Raw genomic sequence first — 20,906 nt, forward strand, 5'->3', positions numbered from 1 at the left:
CAATTCTCTAATTGAAAACACCTAGGACAACACACAGTAAAATACAAAGGACTTCTAGAATTCAGAGGACAACAGTTTCCAAACTACTTCACGCTTACCCTATTGCTTGGGATGTGTTCGCATTAATTTTATGCTATGTTTTGACAAACTGGTCAGAGAATATTTTAACTCCTTCCAATATACCATGTGCTTTGGATTTGTTAAATTCTTGTTTTGTTTTGCTACTGTAATGTCATCTTTGGTTTTCCATCTACTTTTCCCCCCTTTCTCTGTTGTCATGAACCTGCTTTTCCAAAGCCTACTCCTGTCAGGAAATAATTTAGTTCTCTCACATTGTTCTTCTAGCGGAAATTTATCTCTTGGTGGCAAGTGACTATTCATACTTTCTGGTGGATTGCACTTCTAGGTATAGCACCTACTCCTAATACTACTGTCCAGGTGCTAGAGAGTAGTTTGGCTACTTCTCACAGACTTTTATTTTCTTTGCTCTTTCTTATTTTGTTCAGAAAGCACCACTAAATCTATACAAATATTTGGAAAGAGAGAGAAGAAATAGTAACATGTGTTCATTCAGCAATTATTATGGAATACACTTTAATTCATAATAACATCAGAAATTATAATTCCTGTGGTTTTTAGCCACTTTTATTACAAACTTAATTTTTGAATTGTTCCTACTCTCCATTTACCATTTAATAGTCTTCTACAGTAGGTACTTCTAGGGCACAAAGTTGGTAGCATCTAAGTGTAGCACAGGTTTGCAGCTAAAAGAATTTAGTACAAAATTATGTCAAATTCTTTTTAATTAAATCATTAATCAACCTTGCATATTTAGACCTCAGGCAAAAATAAATAAATATGCTGAATAAAACTTATCAAATAAATTAAGCTATACTATCTAGTTCAGAGAGACAGGTATTCAATAACTAGAAATAAAATAGAAAGCTCACCGTTAAAAATGATATATTGACATGTTAGGCGAGACTCTACATTATGTCATTATATCGTACATTATATCAAATAAAGTCAATTTTTCCTTAGTGAAAAAGGAAGAGCAAAGCCAGATGTTATAGCAAGCAATCAATAAAAATATTTTGATAAATAAAAGCAACAATGCTGTCCAACACATGATTGGCAACTACTGAAACATAAATTAAACAAATTTCCCATTGCTGCTTATGGGAAAATTATGCAGATTAGAATTTGATTAGGTTTATACCATGAGACTCAATTTGGACTTTTAATCTATTAAGCTCCAATAAATGAGGCATCTGAATAGCTCCCCTGAGCAGCAACAGTAATAACCACAGCAGTCATTTTTTGCAATATGTATTCCGACAATTTCTTTAGCAGATGATTCCATGTCTTTAAGTACAATTACTTTGTAACTTCTACAAAAATTTCAGGTGTATACAGTGAGGAAATGGATCCATACAAAACACTTAAACAGACATTTTGTGATAATCAACATCTGTCACGCTGTTCTAGCAATATTGTTTTTCCATCAACTTCGTCGACTTCATGGTCTGTGTGGGCTAAATAGTGCCAGCAGACTTGTAAATTACTCAAGCTGGAACTGAGCTGGAAACCTATGGTAAAATGTCGTTAAGTTCTCTATAGGCTGGGTCAAAACTAAAATCCCACATTCAAGGCTGTCTTGGGGATCAAAGATTTAACTGTGAAGGCTAAAGCCTCATTTTATCAAAGAAATCTGAACTGGATTCCCAGAGCTGAGCTCTGAGACAGGCTGGATTCAGGTCAAGACCACCTCTTATTTATCTGGCAGGTATGCTCCATAGGCCTCCTGCACATTTCCTGCCGTCTAATCTATTTGCAAGTATCCAAAAGCTCTTCTCCCATCCTACTTCATATTGTAAAAAAGCAACTCTTGGCAAAGCCTGCCAACTAGAGAGCATATTGTGCCAATGCCCAGTCCTGCCAGGTTTCACCGAATCCTGTCACAACTTTTTAGTGGACAGGTTGCCATAAGAGCACGTAGTCAAGTGACAGCATGCAGGTGATTCCCGAAGATTAAATCTGTAATTTAAAAACTTCAGGGCTTCATTAAATGCTCAGAGTAAAGGAATGTGGATTTTGTGTTCATGTGTGAATATATTTTTTTAAAGAGAGGCTTAACAGAGACATTCCTTCTGGCATTCATGCTTTCAGCATACCACTACAAAGATTCTCCACAAGCCAAAATTTTTTACCAGAACTCCAAATTGAACACAATAAATAGGGGCAAAAAAATCAGTGTTATGCTCTTTGTCACTCAAATACTGCTTTCTGTAACACACACAACTTCAGAGTAGCATGTCGGTTAAAGACTTCTTAGTAGATATCATATATGAAAATGAATATCAAGTTGTTTTGAACTGTGCCAGTCTGCATAACACTAACTCAAGCATCTTTTCCACAGAAAGCCCAATAAATCACTCGCACACAGGTGCAGCTACCACCAATGATAATAACTTAAGGAATATTTGTACGTTTCTTTAAACAAAACCCTCCTGACCCAAACAGGTACCTTACTACATCCCTGCTGCAGTTTAATCTGAGCCTTGCAAATAACTTACGGTGCCCAATTTGAAATGGGAATAAGGGAACACCATCTGAAGGCCTGGAGTATATTTTCAAAACATGCACATCATCCCATCAGCACAATTATTTGCACCTCAGAATTATCAGTATTACTGGCCAGTATGAAAACCATCCCTGCCATGCACAATGAAGTAATAGGAAGGTAAGTACCTCCAGAAAGTAATTCCATTAAAAGAAATGTCACCCTTCTGATACTGAAGTTCACAGGAATGGCTAGCACATCAAACCAGCGTTGTACTCTGTTCAGCTCATAGTACTATCCCTGTTTCGTATGTCACATACACGTTATGCCACATTCTGTTCTGGTTTCAATATAGGTCTGCCAAATACTAAAATCGGTTAATTTGTTGCAATTACTCTTGACTGACTGGAAATATACAATGAAAATTTCCTTTTCTTTCTACTCTTCTTTTTTTCACATAAAAAAAAAAATCTAAATAGAATTTGCAGTTATGGAATCAGGATGAATCTGAAGCAGCTCTCTAACTCATATTCTTCAATGATGTACCAGTTGCAATATATTAGCTACTAATAATATCTAAGGTTGCGTAGACACAACTGCCTGAAGAACAGCAATGATACTACTGGCAGTACCCAATCTGTAAGGTTTGGGAACATCTGCTTCAGTCGGTACAGGATCCAGAATCAAGAAGCAAGAAAGCAACTTATACCTCTGATGGCCATTCTGTGGGGAAGAATATCCAAAGCATACAGTCATCAGTGTAAATAAACAGGTACTTTGGTCAAATGTATCAAGAAAAAAGGAAAAGTACACACAAAACCAGTGAGGTACTGCCTACTCTTAAGAAAAAATGAACTTTCCATTGCTAAGTTTGCACTATTTTGGCTCACAATTTTTCCCCTCTTCAGTCAATATTAACCTTAGAAAAGGAAGTAACTCATTATCATGATAGAATGACTCATTTTATTAGAATTTTTTACTAAAATCTTTAAGGATTTTGCCTGCCTTGCATAGTTCAGATGCCTTTTTATGTTTAAAGAAGTAGCAGCAGAAGTGTCTCTGCACCAGCTCCCTATTTATTTTATTCATATGGGATCCAAAAGCCATTACGCCAGCAAGCAAGCTGGTAAAGACAATGACAACAGTAAAATGTAATGTGGTATTCTTTAAGTAGTGAAAATTAAGTGGCAGCCATAAAATATATGCCATGGTATCCAGTGCACAGTACAGTCACACTGAAAACTTCCAGTAAGCAGGGTGGTTTTTTTTTTTTAGTTTTCAGCATTATATTGACTATTTACTGTCATTCATGCATCTAAATACTAGTGTTGGATTTAAAAGTGGCATAACATCTATAAACACTTAAACAACACATTAAGTTTCCTATCCATTATTATTTACTGGAGAGTTAAATGGGTTGATAAAAAATAAAACGTTTACTTCCTTGTTTGAATTTCATTAGTACCAATATCAGTGGAAAGAGCTGTCCTTTCAAATAGGGGTTTTGAATATTTGAGAGTATTCTGTCTATTTCTCATTATTTGATAGGATTCTAAGAATAAATATTCAAGTTGCAATGTGGATTTTTGTAGGTAGTGAGGTATTTTAAGAAGTCTGAATCTGTCATTTTGGGCAGGGCCAATCTGAAATATGAATCTTCAGATGAATTTGAAGGCATGTTTACATTCGACACAGCAAAGCACATTGCCATAAAATTAAAAAAATCAAGATACATTCCAAATTTTAAGAAGCAGCCTCTTTATCTATCTAATTCAGTCTACAGCTGTCTCACTCAAAATGGAAGATATGTCCACAGAGAGTTTACATTGCCACTCAAAAACCAAAGATTTAATTGAAGAGTTAATAATAAGCAAATTCTCAAATGTTGAGAAACGTAGGAGATACAAAGGTAAGGTTGCACTTCTCGAGCAAGTAAGCGGAATCACTTCCCTCTCTTGCAAGAAGAGTATTTTGAAATGTGCATCACAAGATACTTTGCATGAGCTCTTCCACGCCTTTTTCTCCTGACAGACTTCCGATTGCTTATCAAAGGGTAGCTCCTGCTTTGACTCACATGAGGGAAGTCTGATGAAGAAACAAGTCAAGAGAGTACTAGTCTTGGAGGAAAAGGTCAGGAAGGCACTGCTGTCCCCTGCCTCCCTTCACTGATCAGCAAGGGAGAGCAGAGAGATCTTCAATCCCCAGTCCATTGTCTCATGAACACCTGGAAGGAAACACTCTAGGTCCTTTCCACACTGTTAGCTATCAACTTGGTCTCTACTGTTTGACAAGAAAAAAGATGAGGACGTTTCTTCCCTTTCATGAATTTTAGGTCTCACACTAGAGTCATCAACAATTAATAACGAAATTTAAAACCAAAAAGCCTGCAATTTTTATTAGTTTTTAGTAAAATGACTGTAGGTGCTAGACACTAAATATTAACAAGAGGAGTTGAGAATGGAAACATTACTTTACATACCATATGTCTGGCTAAGAAAATGTTGTAACTAAGACTTGAAATCTGTGTTTAAAAAATCCATGAATGTCATACTTCAAGGAATCCTCTTCCATGATTTTGTGGCAAAATCCCTTTTTTATGAACTCTAAAGAAGATCTGGTAGCAAGGGGCAGGCAATTAAATCAACTAGGATATAATAGAGTATCTGAGATTTATCTGCTTGCTTCGGCACATTTATTGAACTGGGAATAGCAAGGATGCTAAATTGGAGTTATATGGAAAAATCTTTTTCATATTTGTTCTCTAAGAAAGAGTTGACCAAAATGTTATTTTAAGCAGCTTGTCAAACACTGATTTCAAGCCAGGCTAGATTAGATAAATCAGTTCAATAAGGATTTTTTTTATAAAGCTGAAATTTATTTCTGAAAAGTTTGAAGTTACTGTTCTAGGAAGACAACTTCTTCATACATGAAAAGGTAGAATGGGAACAATTCACAAATTATTGAGGATTTAACAACAGATATAATTTCTAAAATACACAGCTTAATATGCTAAACAAAATGGTTCAAGTACCTTTTCTGAATTTAATTTTCGTTACAGCATAAACCGTTTTTAAGCAAGCTCACACTTGTGACTAATGGAACATTTGTCTTAAGAATATCTCCTACAACTGTAGCATTATTAATCCTACCCGTCTGTCCTCAAACAAACAAGAAACAATTCAACCAATGTTTTCTCAGCCTCCCCCCATGACACTGTCTGATTTCAGTGAAATATCTCTTCTTTGTTTCTAGAGGAGGAGTTATTTAAAAAATGTCTGGCTATCTTTGCCCTCAGTTGGAGACTCATTCTAAGTCACAAAACAAGCAGACTGACATGAACTTAGCAGAAACAGGAAATCCTACAAGGACATCCAATCACATTATAATCCTGCCCATGCATTTAAGCAAAAACTCTGTAAAGTCAAACTTAGAGAAAATATATATGCTGTTACACTGTACAGATACTTTGCCTCTCATTACTAACCCGTAATCATGATCTTGTATTAGTATGAAGAGTATTTGACATTTAAAGTTGAATACAAAATTTAAACCAGCAACCAAACCTCAACTCAACACAAAAGTTCCAATCTCAATTATACTTTCATAGGATCTACTTTAAAGCTCTAAGGAAAGTTTGCAAATCATCAGGTACTCCTATGACATTACAGAAATTTCATACAATCTTAACCTTGTATCCAAATAAGTCAGTCAGAAAATTCCCAGTAACCATAATTTTATTGGGGTGTGTTGAATAAAAATAAATCACAATAACTAGTCAAGAACAAAGTTTGTCCTTATTCCTTCAATAAAAATTCCTACCATATCATTTTCAAAAGTTATAGATTTACTTTTTTAGGTTTGGCTTGTTCAGATGTTAAAAAGATGCAAAAATACATTATTAGGAGCACAACAGTACTGATTCTCAAATGAAGGCAGTGACCCAGTTCAGCCTGTATATCCAACTCTGTGGATGCTGAAAGGTTTGGAAGGTTCTTGATAACCAGAAGCTACCAAGTTTTTAGAAACTGTCTCTTATGGAAAGTCTGGGCTGCCTCAAATTTAACTGTGTCAAACTTAAAAATCAACAGGTTTGCCTTGATAAAAGAATGCCTGCTGTTTTGTAAGTTTTACCCTAAAGCTGTCAAAGTTCTGCTACTCACTAGCAGACTCCGCTCTTCTACAATGGATATCACAGACTAGGATTTAACTGGAAAGAACAGAGAACAAAAAACTGGCTTTCCCCTGTAACGTTATTAGACTGGTAGAATCTGCTGGATACCGATGCTTTGTATCTGCCACACTAAAGCAAAACCAGCGACATTGATCTCTGAATTCATGTATGTCCTTTAAAAAAAACAACCACCTTTATGCATATAAATAACCATTTAATAAACAAACAATACGTATTGAAGCAAAGAAAGATACCAGAATTACGCTCACGAGGCTGCCTGCTATGGTATATAACTTTCAAACTATCTTGTAATCCTGCAATATATTATCTATATGTTCCATTTTCTTGAAGTTATCTTCATAATCAAGATGCTATCACAAGTATCGTGGGCATTGGAACTATTTTTAATTTTCATTTAAAGAGCAATTAAAGAAAGACAATGGATACACAAGATAATAAAGTAAGTGATTAGCAGCATGCAAATGACATAGGCTTAATGATAATACCCTCTTCTATTCTCCAAAGGGCCTGTCAAGAGAAACCCTTCCTACATGTGGTTGTGCAGCTAATGTGCCTCAGCCTACAATTACAGCATTGCTGACACCATTAACCACTGAAACAACATCACTTCATGAAATCCTTGTTGTCTCATTAAAATGCAAAGGGTCAGGTAATTTACCAGCATTGTGTGTCTACTTTTGTTGTGGGTAATTAGCAAGCATTACCAAGCATGGACTCCTACTGGGAAATAGTGAAACTGTGAAATATGAAGAAGAACTTTTTTTTTTTTTTTTTAATTTGATGGGAATTTGAAAGATTCACAATTATAACCTCAACACACCTTTGTATTCAAGGGGCCAAGAAATGCAGACCTTTTATACATTTAATGTCAGAATATTTTGTGGTTGGTTATTTTAGAAACTAAACTTCAAATTTTAAAAAATTTTACTCTTGTATAATTGGATCTAGATATGTATCTCCTTCTGCAATTAAGATCTTTTAAACAATACAGAGACAAAGAAGCAAAACACCTTACAGTTTCTTAAAGACTTAAAAACCAAATAGTTTCTCCAAAAAGACATTTTTTAAAGATAAAACACGGAGATTGGTATATTACATTCCAATAGCCATGTTTCCTTTCTTCTTGCTAATTGAAGCTCCATATCATCATTTAAAGCAACCTTGGTAACATTCACTATTGGCTCACATCTTGTCAGGGAGCAGAATGGTCTCTCATTCTTTAAATGGAAGTTTTGGAACATAAAACACATTCCAATAAAAGTGAACAGAAAATTATGAATTCATTAAACTACTTTGGTATCTTGTGCTATATATAATATTTATATTCCAACTACTGTAAAATATGCTTTAATATCTTTAGGCAACTATAAGGACTTAAATATTTATAAAATGGCTAAAGATAAAGTATAGCTCTCTTATTCCTACATACAGATGATGTAAGGCATGCAATCAAAGACAATAACACTTTCAACCCATTTGTCATCTTAAAGGAGCCTTTCAACTTCAGATCCCTTGTGTGCAATCTACATAAGAGTTGTTGCCTACATAGGCAACTCCAGAGGAGTTTGCTCCTTAAAAACTACCAAGAGTGCTATACTTCACATAAAACAGGGTTTTCTGAAAATGGAGACAAAACTATAAATTTGCAGGCAAAACAGCTCCAAGTGGGGCTTCAAAATACTGCTGTATTTATCTCTGGGACATCTGGGAACAGGAAGCATTTTGATTTAATATTTCATAACATAGAGGCAATTGCTTCCTTGCCTGGTGTATAATTAATGCTCATAAAAAGAGTGGGGTTTTTTTATTCCTCAGCATCCGAAATGCACAAAGTAGTATACCTTCATAATAGGGGGTTTGCTTTCAAGATGTTGAACAGCAAATAATAATAAAATAGAGTCACCATGAATTTATAACAGTCTTGGGATGGGTAAATATATTTGTAGCTTAAGTGTGAAACCACGTGCTTGATGTACTGTACTATCTACCTCCTTTGGCCATTTTCATCTTTCTCTAGCTGAAGCAGAAGGTGTCTTGAAAGCAGAGGAGACAGAGGCAATTGTGAAAACTTGAAGGTATTTGGGCTAGGACCCTGCAGCATTTCTCAAATACAGGGAAATTGTGTCAAAGAAACATATCTCTCCAGCCATTCCCTGACACATTTTTAGTTTATAAGCAACAGAATTGAAAAACCTCTTTTCTTAATAGTTTTTCTCTCTTCCTAGGAAAACTTTGAGAGGGACAGGAAATTGTTCTCCACGTGTGTAAGTTCCGGCAGCTAATGTTAGCATCCAGCTGCAAGGAAAATACAAGAAATGCAAAAGGTGTTGGGTGGGAACTTCTATTTGAAGGGTTTCTTGTGAAGGCTGGAAGGCTAGCAAGGTCCTGTTTGACAGAAGGGAATGATTCCTGACATAGATGGCTTCTATAGCACAGGAAACAAAGTTAAGTGAACAGCCTCTCTCCCACCCAGCCTCTTTAGTTTATTTAAGTCCCAATCTTGCAAAGACTTGCACATAATCTAACTTCACACAGGTGGATAGTTTCACTGAAGTCAGAGAGATTTATTAACCTGTACAACATTGAGCACATAACTTAAGTTTTGGAACAAGCAAGGCATCAGATTGTAAACTTGCCAGGGCAAAGGCCATATTTTATTCTTGTATATATCAGGACTATGACAACAAGCTCTTAATCCCATCTAGAGCTCCAGTGTGCTACCATAAAATAAATAACAGCTATCAGCTGATCCATCTGGTTCAGCAGGATAAGAAATTATGTGCATGTTGCAAAAAGGTAGTACTGAGTTATTTATCACAGTGACCTAATCTTCAAAAATTGGATTTTTTTTGTGAGCAAACAGTGATGTGGGACATGTGCTGGGAAGTTAGGATACCCTTATCTCATTTGTCAGTTATTAACCTCATTACTTAGGATGGTCAGCCTTTGATTTGAAAAATAATACTGAAACTGAACTACAACAAACATTTCAAAATTCCGTTAGTTAAACAATAACCAACCAAGTAGAAAATTTTGTTAATTGGATTATTATTTTGTCATTTACAGCAACTGATGCTAGCAAAAATACAAGAAGCATTCAGAAACACACAGCATAAAAACATCCTTAATCAGGTGTAATCCCTACACTAAACTATCAATCCTGACAAAGCAGTAACCCTGAAGTCAATGAAAAATACTTGCCATTTTCACAAATGTGACTGGTAGGAATGATATTGTCTAGGATAAAATTTTTCAAAACATCTATACGATTTAGGAAATTATGAGCGATTTGTAAGTATAAAAAGCATTCTGCAGCCTAAATTACATTGATTTGCAAAGACACATGAATCTAAACATTTAAAAGATTAAAGTTAGTGTCATAGCTCACTTTGACACTTAAAAAAATTACCCAAATCTTTCACTTTTTGCCAGCATTATTCACTTATTTATTTTTAATATTACATCTACATTTAATATTCCACATTTACTTACATGCTTTCCTAAGGAGGTTAGGTAACTCCTTAAACTCTGAAAATATTTAGCTGGCTTAAGTAGAGTTTGATTTTCTGTATTTGAAAGCAAGGCTTTTTATTTCTACATTTTCATGTAATATAACAAATTAAACATAGGAAACGGTGCTGGAGTTACCGCAGAATATTGAATTCCATAACAAGCTAAAAAGTAACAGCATCTATGGTTATCAAACCCTATATTCTGAAATATTCACTTCAAAAACTTATCTTATGGCTATAAAATAAGAGAAATAAGATTCAACATTCACAAAAAACCTTCCTTAAGGAATAAAACTATTGTTTTGAACTTATAACAAACATCTCTAGCACTACAATACAGTTATCTCTGAAAGTGACACAAAACCTTTGCTAAGCAAGCATTTGAGACAGTACTTATCCTTTGCCCTTGTTTAAGAACTTTCTCTCATTTCCAATCCTGATAATACTATTGTTGTTCTCTCTCTTTTGCTAACATTTCAGAGATAAAACGACGAGGAATTATTAACTGGTAGAGGTGAAAAAGAATATATTACCTGCAAACACAATGCAATGTAGATCTCAAATTTAACAGGAAATTTCTTACAGCAGATTGCAAGACTAAGTCCATCAAAAATTGCAATAATTTAAGAATTAATATACAGATTGTGAAATAAATCTAATGAAATTCAGTGGGTAACTGGTTTTGTCCTTTCAATCGAAGTTTAAGCCAGCTCCAACAAAAAATGATGATGAAGCCACAAGGGACTTTTAAAGGAACTGGATCAAATGGAACTAAACTTGTACAAGGTTATTTTAGCTTGTGTAATCTGTTACACTTGAAAGTCAGTGTGTAAAATTCTGAGTATGTTTACTTGATTTTATAGGATTTTCCCCAGAAGAATCCTGCCATGATGTATGGGATGTATTACCCAGGAGTTTGTCCCCTCTTTATTTTTTTCTCTTTATTCTTTCTCGTTGGAGGATCTATTACAAGAACTGTAAATGGAGGCCTTAAAAAGATCTCTCATGTGTTGAAATAGTGTTCCTAGGGAAAATTCTCATAAGTTGAAGTCATTCAGAAAACAGCTGCAATTGTTACTATGCTGAAATACATCTACCCTGCTGTACTGTGATCTGTCTTGTAAGGTCCATAGAAAAAATGTTACTATACAGCCTCCCCTTTCTGTACTTTAGACCTGCTTGGAGCCATAAGATCGCTTTTCTTTATTGTTTAGTAAGTGTTTTTTAATGAAATGTACTGCTCTTATTATATAGGACTCAAAATACGATCTAAATCACTATCCAATAAAAGAAAATTATTGAGTTGGATATCTAAAGTTACTACCCAGAGGCTACTCTGGTACAGTATTTATAAATTTCTAAACAGTTAAGTATAATTGTCTTTCTGGTTTTTGGGAAGAAAGCCAAATAGCAGTTTTACTTACAGCTAAAGAAAAATATTTTGTGTTGGGCCCTGTTCATCTGGTGGGTAAAACAAGTAAAATTCCCACAATGTAAGACTCTGAAAGAAAATATAAGAAACATGAAAAACTAAATGGGAACAGTCAATAGATGCTACTTGAAGAAGAAAGGATGGAAAGGTCACCAGAATGAGGGAAAGGAGAACTACTGGAGCTTTCCCAACATAACTGCCAAGGCAGACCCCATCCCAGACTCAGTCTTCCTGGGTGTGTTGGAAAAAAGTTATGGTTAGGGAGCACAAATGCTTAACATGGATCTAATATTCATTTGTCTTCTCTCCAAAATGCTTCTTGATAAAATAATCTCACTTTGTATTTGAGGGGACAGAATGAGAATCAGGAAGGATCAAGGGACAATAAAAACAAATCTCCAGTACCCGAGGGTGACTTCTTTTCTCCACCACAAACATACCTCTTTACAAACCTTTCTAGGAAGACAACCAGTCAACATCTATAAGAGGAACTGCAAAATAAAAATAGGACTTCCGTTGTCACAAATCAGACATCTGAGTTTATGAGTCATTTTGTGAAGAGGTGGGCCAAGCTCCGACTATACAGCATTTTGTATCGCAGAAGCTGAGATATCTTAATGAAAGTGATAGTTTGCTGCAGCTTCAGTGGGATACACTTTGGCCTTTCGGTCCTTGGAACTTAGGTCTCCCAAAGGCAACAAACTGCTTGATTTCCAAAAGCTCATTTTCAGGACATTAGAGTCTGCACCTCTAACCTCTAGCAAGCCTACGGAGTTGTCCAGTCAGCTTTGAAACATTCAGTGCAGACAGCCACGAGAATGCTTTCCACATGAGAGCTTTCAACAACACAGGTACAGTCTGAAAGAGTTTCTTGTTCTTTTCAAGTAGAATTACACATTTTATGGAAAGGAGACTAGCAAATCCTTCCAGAACAGTTAGTAAACTTTTCCTTCTAAGGAAGGCATCTTGTTTTCATTCACAGTTCTGTGTAGTCACGCATTTGGTCATATGTTGCTAGACAGCTGCTAACGAACATAGATTTGACAACTTAGATACTTTACTGTCCTCCGCTCTGGCTACTCCAGGGTCCTTTGTAGCTCCGGCCCAGAATATTTTTTTTCTGTGCCTTGGAACTGCGAGCTATTTTTTTTCTTCTTCAGGAGGTCAAGGCAGAGCACTCTGGTTGGTTAAGATGCAATTCTGGCAGGATCAGTTAGGACTCAAGGCAGGCAGACCAGAGGACAAAAGTGTTGTTGCACTACTTATAGAAGGTCCAGATAATTAATGATACGCAGTCCAAAAGCCTGGGAATATTTTAACACTATAAGGAGACACTAGCAAGTCTTTGTTCCTGCATGAGAACTGCTGTATGCATATTCAGTTTGTCTTGAACTAGTAATGAGAAAATCCTTTGTTGATATAAACCTGATTAATTCAGTAGACTTTCTTTCAGCAGTTAACTTAATCCATTGGGAATTGGTGGCCCTATTGTTACAGAAATTTCCCTATCAGGAAGCCTTGCTGTCATACGTCCACCCTCCTGTTCCTTCTACAAGGCCTTTACTCTCATATTACATCTGGGTTCAGTTGTTGGTGCAGTGCTACATCCCTGGTTGGAAAGGGCATGTTTGGATGGATACAGAAGGTTGGCTAGTGATGAATGTTTATATGCCTAGGACTGGAAGTGACTTTGGTGTTAAAGTAGGTGATGAGGGTGAGGCTCTGGGGAAAAGGGAATGAAATCCCCAAATTCGTGGGTTATTTTTCTGCTGCCAACTTAGGAGTTATAGCTATGGCCCTGTACTTCAGCACTGGACAATGATTATGGCTTATCTGATGGTTAAATAAATTTGCATCCTGCTTTTTATGGCGTACTTCTTGTACTGGTGTCATTGTTTGTCTGACGCTGGAGTGAAATAATCACAGATAGAAACTGGAAAGATCCTTGTGCATTCAATAACCTAGCAATTAAATGACTGTAATTTTTTTATTTTTCAGAGACATAAACATAAATTAGATATCAGGTTTTCATATGAGATTCCTCTGCTTAGTGACTATAGAATTATACTAGCTTATTACTTAGAATAGCAAGGGCAAGATTACATTGTTAATTCCTTCAACAAAAATCTCACAGCTTAGGCCATACGTTTCTCAGGCAGTTCACACATCTTATTTTGTTTCTTCTCTTTTCAGCACTCTGTCACAGGTCAACCAACATTCTTCCACACTCCCAGATTTTCTAATGTCAGTGTTTCCCATGATCAGTAATAGGAGCCACATAAAAGAACAGCACAGGACACTTTTTCAAGGGATGGTGTTGGTGAGCAATATCTTAATTCAAAACCATACATTCAAATCTAGAAAAATTCAGATTGGCAATACTTAAGGTTTGTACCAGGTAATGTGTTAAGGATAAGTAAGTATGTCAAATAATACACAAATGTTAAAGCAAAAGTAAAATGACAACTCGCTCTGTAAATGAAGGTAATTAATTGCCAGTAAGGAGCTGTGAGGTGGTTCTAGTATGCTGCTTGTTGACCAGCAAAAGTTGAATCACCTGGTTTATATAACTGTCATGATAGTTGTGTCCACCGTACGTTAAAGCTGCATTTCATAGACAAAAATGTCACATTGGATATTACTTCCAGTAAAGTTTGTGCTATCTATTGATCTAATTGCTTCTGACAGTCTAACCATTGTACTCAAGGTCTTTCAAGAAAATTTACTGCACCAAAAGCAATGCAACCAATTCAGGAGTTGTGGATACCATAAGCAGAGAATTTACTGGGAAGATAATTATTTTGTGAAGCAACTGGTTTTTGAAGAACCCTTCCCTAGCCAGTGCTCCCAACTAAAATAGGCTGCTGGTTACCTGCCCTATGTTATGCTCTGTTTCCCCAGAAAAGCTACAGAAAGACTCACCTTTTTTTTTTTTTTTTACATGCAGACTGATATTTACCTGAAGAAATGTCCAAAATTTCTAAGTATGTGCCAACCTGTTGTGCCTCTTCTTCTCTGCATCAGTGACATTGAATAGGGCTGAAGGGATTTGGACCATGGCCCCAGTATACACTTCCTAACCTATAGGGGCTATGCTGTAGCAGCAACCTGGATATCATAGAATCATACAGCAGTTCAGGCTGGAAGGGACATCAGAGGGTTTCTAGTCTGACCTCCTGCTCAAAGCAGGGTCAGCTATGAGGTCAGACCAGGTTCTTCAGGGCTTCACGCAGTCAGGTCTTGAATACCTCCAAGGATGGAGTGTAAAAAATGACAAGTTTTCATGTGGTGCACAGGACTGTTACATTGCTAGGTTCTTCCATCCTTATTCAGGGATAGCCTAAGATCCAGTGTACTCCCAGAGGTAAAATACAACAGTGAAGTGTTGGAAATATCACTAACCTCTGGGCAAAGGCAAACCTTTTTTGATGATTTTAATTACATGTATGATAGTACATGATGAGACCCACCAAGGAATAGCCAATAGCCTGGTAGTGAAAGTACATATTTGGTTTTGAGATACAAAATTTCAAATCCCAGGTCTAAATCAGCAAAACAAGGAACCTCCATGCTGTGGTGGTGCAGCCCCCTGGGCCATGCTGAGACCCCAGGATAAGCCCTATTGTGCTGTTATCTTGGTCACAAATGCAGTGACATGGCGTCAGGCAGTCTCTGTTCGCACCTGGGCCACCTGCTGCCTGAATGGTACATCAGGACCACCCCAAGATCTCAGGATAAGCCCTACTGTGCTGTTATCTTGGTCATAAGTGCCGCCACTTGGGTGTCAGACACTCTCTGTCCACACCTGGGCCACCTGCTGCCTGTATTGCGTACCTGAACGACTCAGCACAAATTGTGGCCAGAATGTAAAATACTGACCAAAGTCAATCACCTCGAGATGCTATAAATAGCAATCCAAACGGGAGACCTTTTGAGGCTTTCCGGGACCACAGCGGGCTGTGTGACCCAGTATCTGTCCCTAAGCTGGGACACCTCTCAGGGTAGGTTTTGTGAGGATTGAAGGATTGTCCATTGACGATTTCACGAGGACTCAAAGGCCTGATTTTGCTAGGTTCGCCAACTGTCTGTTGATGAATGCCAGCACATAAAACTGAGTAATTCATGAAACTCACGAAAAGGGAAATTTTAATCACAGGTTAACCTTGGGGTGGGGTGGGGGGTGTGCAATTTGACTCAGAATTGTTTGTCTGTCTGTGTGTACGTGGTTTGATTTAGAGCTGTTTGTCGGTCTGTCTGTGTGTGATTTGATTTAAACCCCATCTGTGTGTGCAACCATGCTGCAAGTTTCAGGTGACCCTTGCCATTCTCAAATCTTTAACTAAGTTGCTATTTTGATTGTAACAAATTCCATTGAATTGCTGTTTTAAATTGGCTGATGCTTAAGTGCTCTTAAGAATTATACAACCTAATTCTGTGATCTATCTCGAAAATATTAATAAATCTTAAATTGCTGCTAAACCAAAGCCGTGTAGAAAAAAACATATTCGCAACACATGCCTGTCTTCCACTTCTGCAATGAGTTTCTTAATCATGACTATAAATTACCATAGTGTGACCAAGTCAGTCTCACAAATTTTTAAGGAAAGAAGTCCAAAATATTTGGGGTTTTATTGCTTCCAGGCCACAGGTTTGAAACTTCAAACACCCATGGGATAGAAAAAACACTTCCTTCCTCTTCTCTAAATCTACTTGTTATCCAGAGAACTATCCAACTGCACTTTGAAAATTTCAAACTTTTAGTTTCCTGGTACAACTTAATTCCACTATTACATTCAATAGTTTTATTGCTGATTCTAAGAAAGAATTTTCCACATTCAAAAAGTTCCCGTACTCAAGAAGTTGCACCGCTGCCTCTGATTTTTGGCTTGTAATTCCCATTTCCTGATTAGAGTGCAAAGAGGAAAAACTGAACTTAATCTTAGTTCTCACAGTCCTTGAGGGAAAAATATTTCTAGGTCAGGCTCACGGGGAAATTGCAGACCAAAGCACTATCCTTTCTACACCTACATTTATAGCAGGGCTAGATCCCGAGGGAATATTTACTGCAGCACTTAATAGGTTTATCAAAGGTAGGACTTCAGCTGCATAAGCTGCAAGACCCTTCAGGGATGGGAAGATGATTGTTTTTACACTGATGGTCTTTGCCAGGGTGCTTATGACTGCTTTGCAACTGCTTTGCACAGGCACTGTTGGTGTAAAATAGTCTTTGGCTACCTATGAATCAGTCCCCTACTCTCAGCAAAGACTGAAGGATTTTCTTCAATGTCCTTAAATGGGATGAGTACATGTCAAACCATGGGAAGAAATCGGCTTTGAGTTAATTCTAAGTGGCTTTTCGAGCAAGAAGGCACAGGAACTGTAAAGACAATTTAAAATTCTTGTTCTTTTTACTTTACTTTTTGGCTTGTATTACTCAGCTTTTTTTCTCTGCGGCTGCAACGTGCTTTACATAAAAAAGAAATCTTGTTAGACAGAGGCTTCAGGTATTCCGAAGTGAGTATGACTTAGCTTTGGCTATATAACAGCAACTGCCCTGGTAAGAAAGCCACAGAGCAGGGCAGGGTGAGAAATGAATGATTTAATATATTTTTTTAGGAAAATTTTAATATGAGAAAAAATGCCAGTTCCATGTTCATTCATTTTTACTCTGCAAGATGTGCTTTCTGATGTAGCAGAGAAACTACATGACTGTCCCTTTAAAAGCCATCATACCAATCAGCAGGTTTAACTGTCAAGCAAGCTGATGTAGGGCTCTTTGAATTACTGAGTGAGGGATATTCTTCCTGCCAGGTCCTGTCCCCTGTAGGCACTGCAGAGAAGTATTATAGGGCAGTCCTTACCTTGGGAATTAGCCTGCAAGACCCCAATGCTGTCATCAAACTGCATAGATTTGATGTTGAGTGACGCCAAGATGCATTCCTTGTCCTGCAGCGAAGCATCATCAATATTATTCTGATTGGCTGACAGGATAACGCACATGTCGCAGAGGTTGATGTTGACAGCCCTTAAATCAGCCCGACTTAATGGCGTACCCTTCGGCACAGAGAAAAAAAAAGGGGGGGGGAGGGGCAGGAGGGGCAGGAGAGGAAAAAAAAGAGAAACAAATTAAAGATTGAGAAGGAGCTTTGGGAAATTATTTAACAAGTATCTTTTTTATACTCTGACATTAAGCTGGTCTAACTATGTGCCAGGGAATAGGAGATGTGTGCTAATCTAAAGGGTAGTTGGTGCTGATGGCAGCATTTTAGGTTCAGTCTCAATACTCAGTCAAGCTATTACTAACAAACAAGAAACAGGAATAATGCCAGCATTCTACATCTCATCGGTGACTTGAAATTGTCTTGATTTAAGTTGCTATAATGTGGCAACCTCTGGCTCTCTAAATATAACAAGGGGTGTGTTTTAAATGTCTATTTATCTACTACCAAGTCACAATGGTCTTGGGCAAAAGAATAGCAATTTAAACAGGAAAGAATTATGTCCCCTACACATTTGAAATGCAATCAGGACAAAGCTATTTTTTTTCTACCTGAAGCAATACACAAAAAAGGTTAATCCTTTTCATTGCATGTTTTTGGTGCTTCTAGAAGCAAAACACACCGATCTTCAAAGTTGTGTGATTAAACCATTTGAAACAGAAACAAGACTTCATCTTAATGGACACAATTCATGCAACATTCCCTGCTTCCACAATTCTCAGAGAATGCAATAATTAAAATGAAATGTTGCGGTAGTCTGTGGGTTTTTTTTATAGTTAACACAAACAAGACACGACACTTAACCCATTATGTTTAGTTTAACGATAACACTTGCCTTTCACATCCAACAGTCCACATCTCTAGTTACAGAATATTAAATCTATGTCACAGGGGCTGCAACGTCCAGGAAAAAAAAAAGATTTTTTTACGGAAACTAGATTCTGCTCTGCTGCCTCACATGGTTTGGTACCCAAAGACCCTAATGATGATGAGGAGACTAAGCTGTCCCCTTGTCACACAGTGACTTTCATAAACCTGAGTCAAGACCCTACTCTTCCATCTCCTGATCGCTCATGGTGAACGTCTCCTGAACTCCACTGAGCATATTCAATGCAAAAGTGAATTTAAAATGCACAAAGTGAAGGCAGAGCTCAATTATTATTCAGTGGTTGCCACCTAGTTTCAGATACCAGCCTCACTATTCCACGTTACTTTCAATAATTTGAGGCATGAAACCTTGTGGAAAACAGTATATATCGAGCAGATATGATTTAGTTATAAAGTACTCATAAGTTAGGATATGATTATTCCTGCCACCTTAATTGTGCCCTTTGTGTCTGTACTGAGCACCAAGTGAAGCAGGATTCCTGTGGGGAAAAATAATATGCAATCATGTAATTAATTAAAGGCTTACTCCTAATGATTTTATGCAAAGGGACAGAATTAAGGCTGCCCAAGGATATTTAAAATTGGCATTTGCCTACTTTTTAAGAGTTTACTCAGCAGCTTAAATGCCTCTTTTAATACAGACTTTAAGTGAAATCTCCACTTTTTTTAAAAACCAGAACAAATGTTTTCATATTCAGCTGTAACTACATCCCCATCAGATATCAGCAGCAAGTTGTACCTCATGAACCAAAGCACAGAGAAGTAGGAAATGCGTTTGAGTAGCCTCCCTTTAACACATGAATCCTACCAGTATGATCTCAGAAACTTTAGTAAACTTTTAAATGAGTATAATTAGATCAGAATAATGCTGATGTGTGGTCTTCAACACCCTTGATTACTGTGTAAGATACAATTCCTTTACATATTCTGTATTTGTAAAGGTGCATTAACTAACTATTTAAGCTGTTTAACTTGAAATTAGTCCAAAACTACTCTAAATTTGGATGCAAAGTGATTGGGGAATGTAAAGGTGGTGTACATTTTCTTAATGCCTCTTCAGAATTCAGAATTGAAACTTTACAAATACACATTAGAATAATGGATACACATTATATACCGTATAGTTTGGAAGTAGTAGCTGGATTCTATTCTGCTTCACAGCTCCACAGTATTATTACTTTAATTCTGATTCCTCAGTCTTTAGCCTTCACAGTGACTGGAATTAAAAGGGACTGGCAGGAAGAGGAGGATATTAACTGACCAAATCTGATATTGACACCATTTTTGTGACAGCAGAGAATCTTGTGACACCATCTGTTGGATCAGTTTACAGAAAAAAGCCAAGGGCTAACACTAAAACTGCATTTACAGTAACAAAGACCTACAGCCTGAATTAATCAGAAGTGAAGGCAGTCTTTCCATTCTATAGTTATTTTCCCAATTATTCACTTTAGGTTACATCCATCATTGATTTATTTATTTTTAACTGCCGAAATGTAATTATTAAGAACTGGTAAATTCATAATTTTTCATTCTGATAAAAACATACAAACTAACTTTACTCTATAACGTACAGAGCATTCTCTTTTGTACTTACACTGTGGGCTTGTTTCCCTCCTGCCTACATCTTTGTGGGTCATTTATAGCTATGACCACCTAAGATCACTAGCCTAGAGGGCTTCATTTGTTTGTCCTGGAGCTCATGGTTCTCCGTTTTGGGCGCATGAGTGAATGATAATGATATATAGGAGAAAAAGGACCTCTGAATCGTGGTTTTAGTGGTTGTCCCTACCAAAAACAATAGGACCTTTTAATCGATTTCAAAAGGGTCAGGGTTTTGCCATACTTCCACACATGAGTATGGCAGGACTCTGAATGGAAATGCTAGGGCAATGTTCCTTATAAAGTAAGCCAGCCTACAGGAAGTTTTTATTAATATAGATAGATATTATGTACATAGAGTAACAATATTTTTTCCAAAGTTTTTGTGCATATAAATACATAAATAATGTCATAAATAACTACTATCATTCTGTCAGGGAAATCACAACATCAGAACTGGCTACATGCAGTGCACTACAGTGAATGTTCGATATATAACACAGCTAATACATTTGATGGCAGCTGAAATTCATCCGACGAGGATGACGAGGAACTGAACACTGCGGCAAATATCTTCTAATAAGGTCTCACAGGGCTCTGTTTTCATAGACACAGTAAAGGGAAAAATCTAAGTCCTCAGGCCTATAAGTAGACAAAAGTAAAAAAGCCTAAGATCAAAGTCAATATGAATCTGTCCGGTTGGTGTCCTAAATAACAA

General features: G+C 36.9%; 1 protein-coding gene across 41 annotated transcripts in view; it reads right to left on the reverse strand.

Moving 5' to 3' along the window:
* The window catches only part of KCNMA1 (potassium calcium-activated channel subfamily M alpha 1), a 528,106-nt gene that overhangs the window by 31,982 nt on the left and 475,218 nt on the right, over positions 1–20,906 (reverse strand). For all 41 annotated transcript variants that reach the window (XM_075717335.1, XM_075717316.1, XM_075717321.1 and 38 more), the window contains one exon: positions 17,561–17,753. In XM_075717335.1, coding sequence (XP_075573450.1) covers positions 17,561–17,753 — 193 coding nt within the window. The remainder of the gene's footprint in view (positions 1–17,560; positions 17,754–20,906) is intronic.

Source organism: Pelecanus crispus, chromosome 10 (assembly GCF_030463565.1).
Source record: "Pelecanus crispus isolate bPelCri1 chromosome 10, bPelCri1.pri, whole genome shotgun sequence".
In the NCBI taxonomy this organism is placed as follows: domain Eukaryota; kingdom Metazoa; phylum Chordata; class Aves; order Pelecaniformes; family Pelecanidae; genus Pelecanus; species Pelecanus crispus.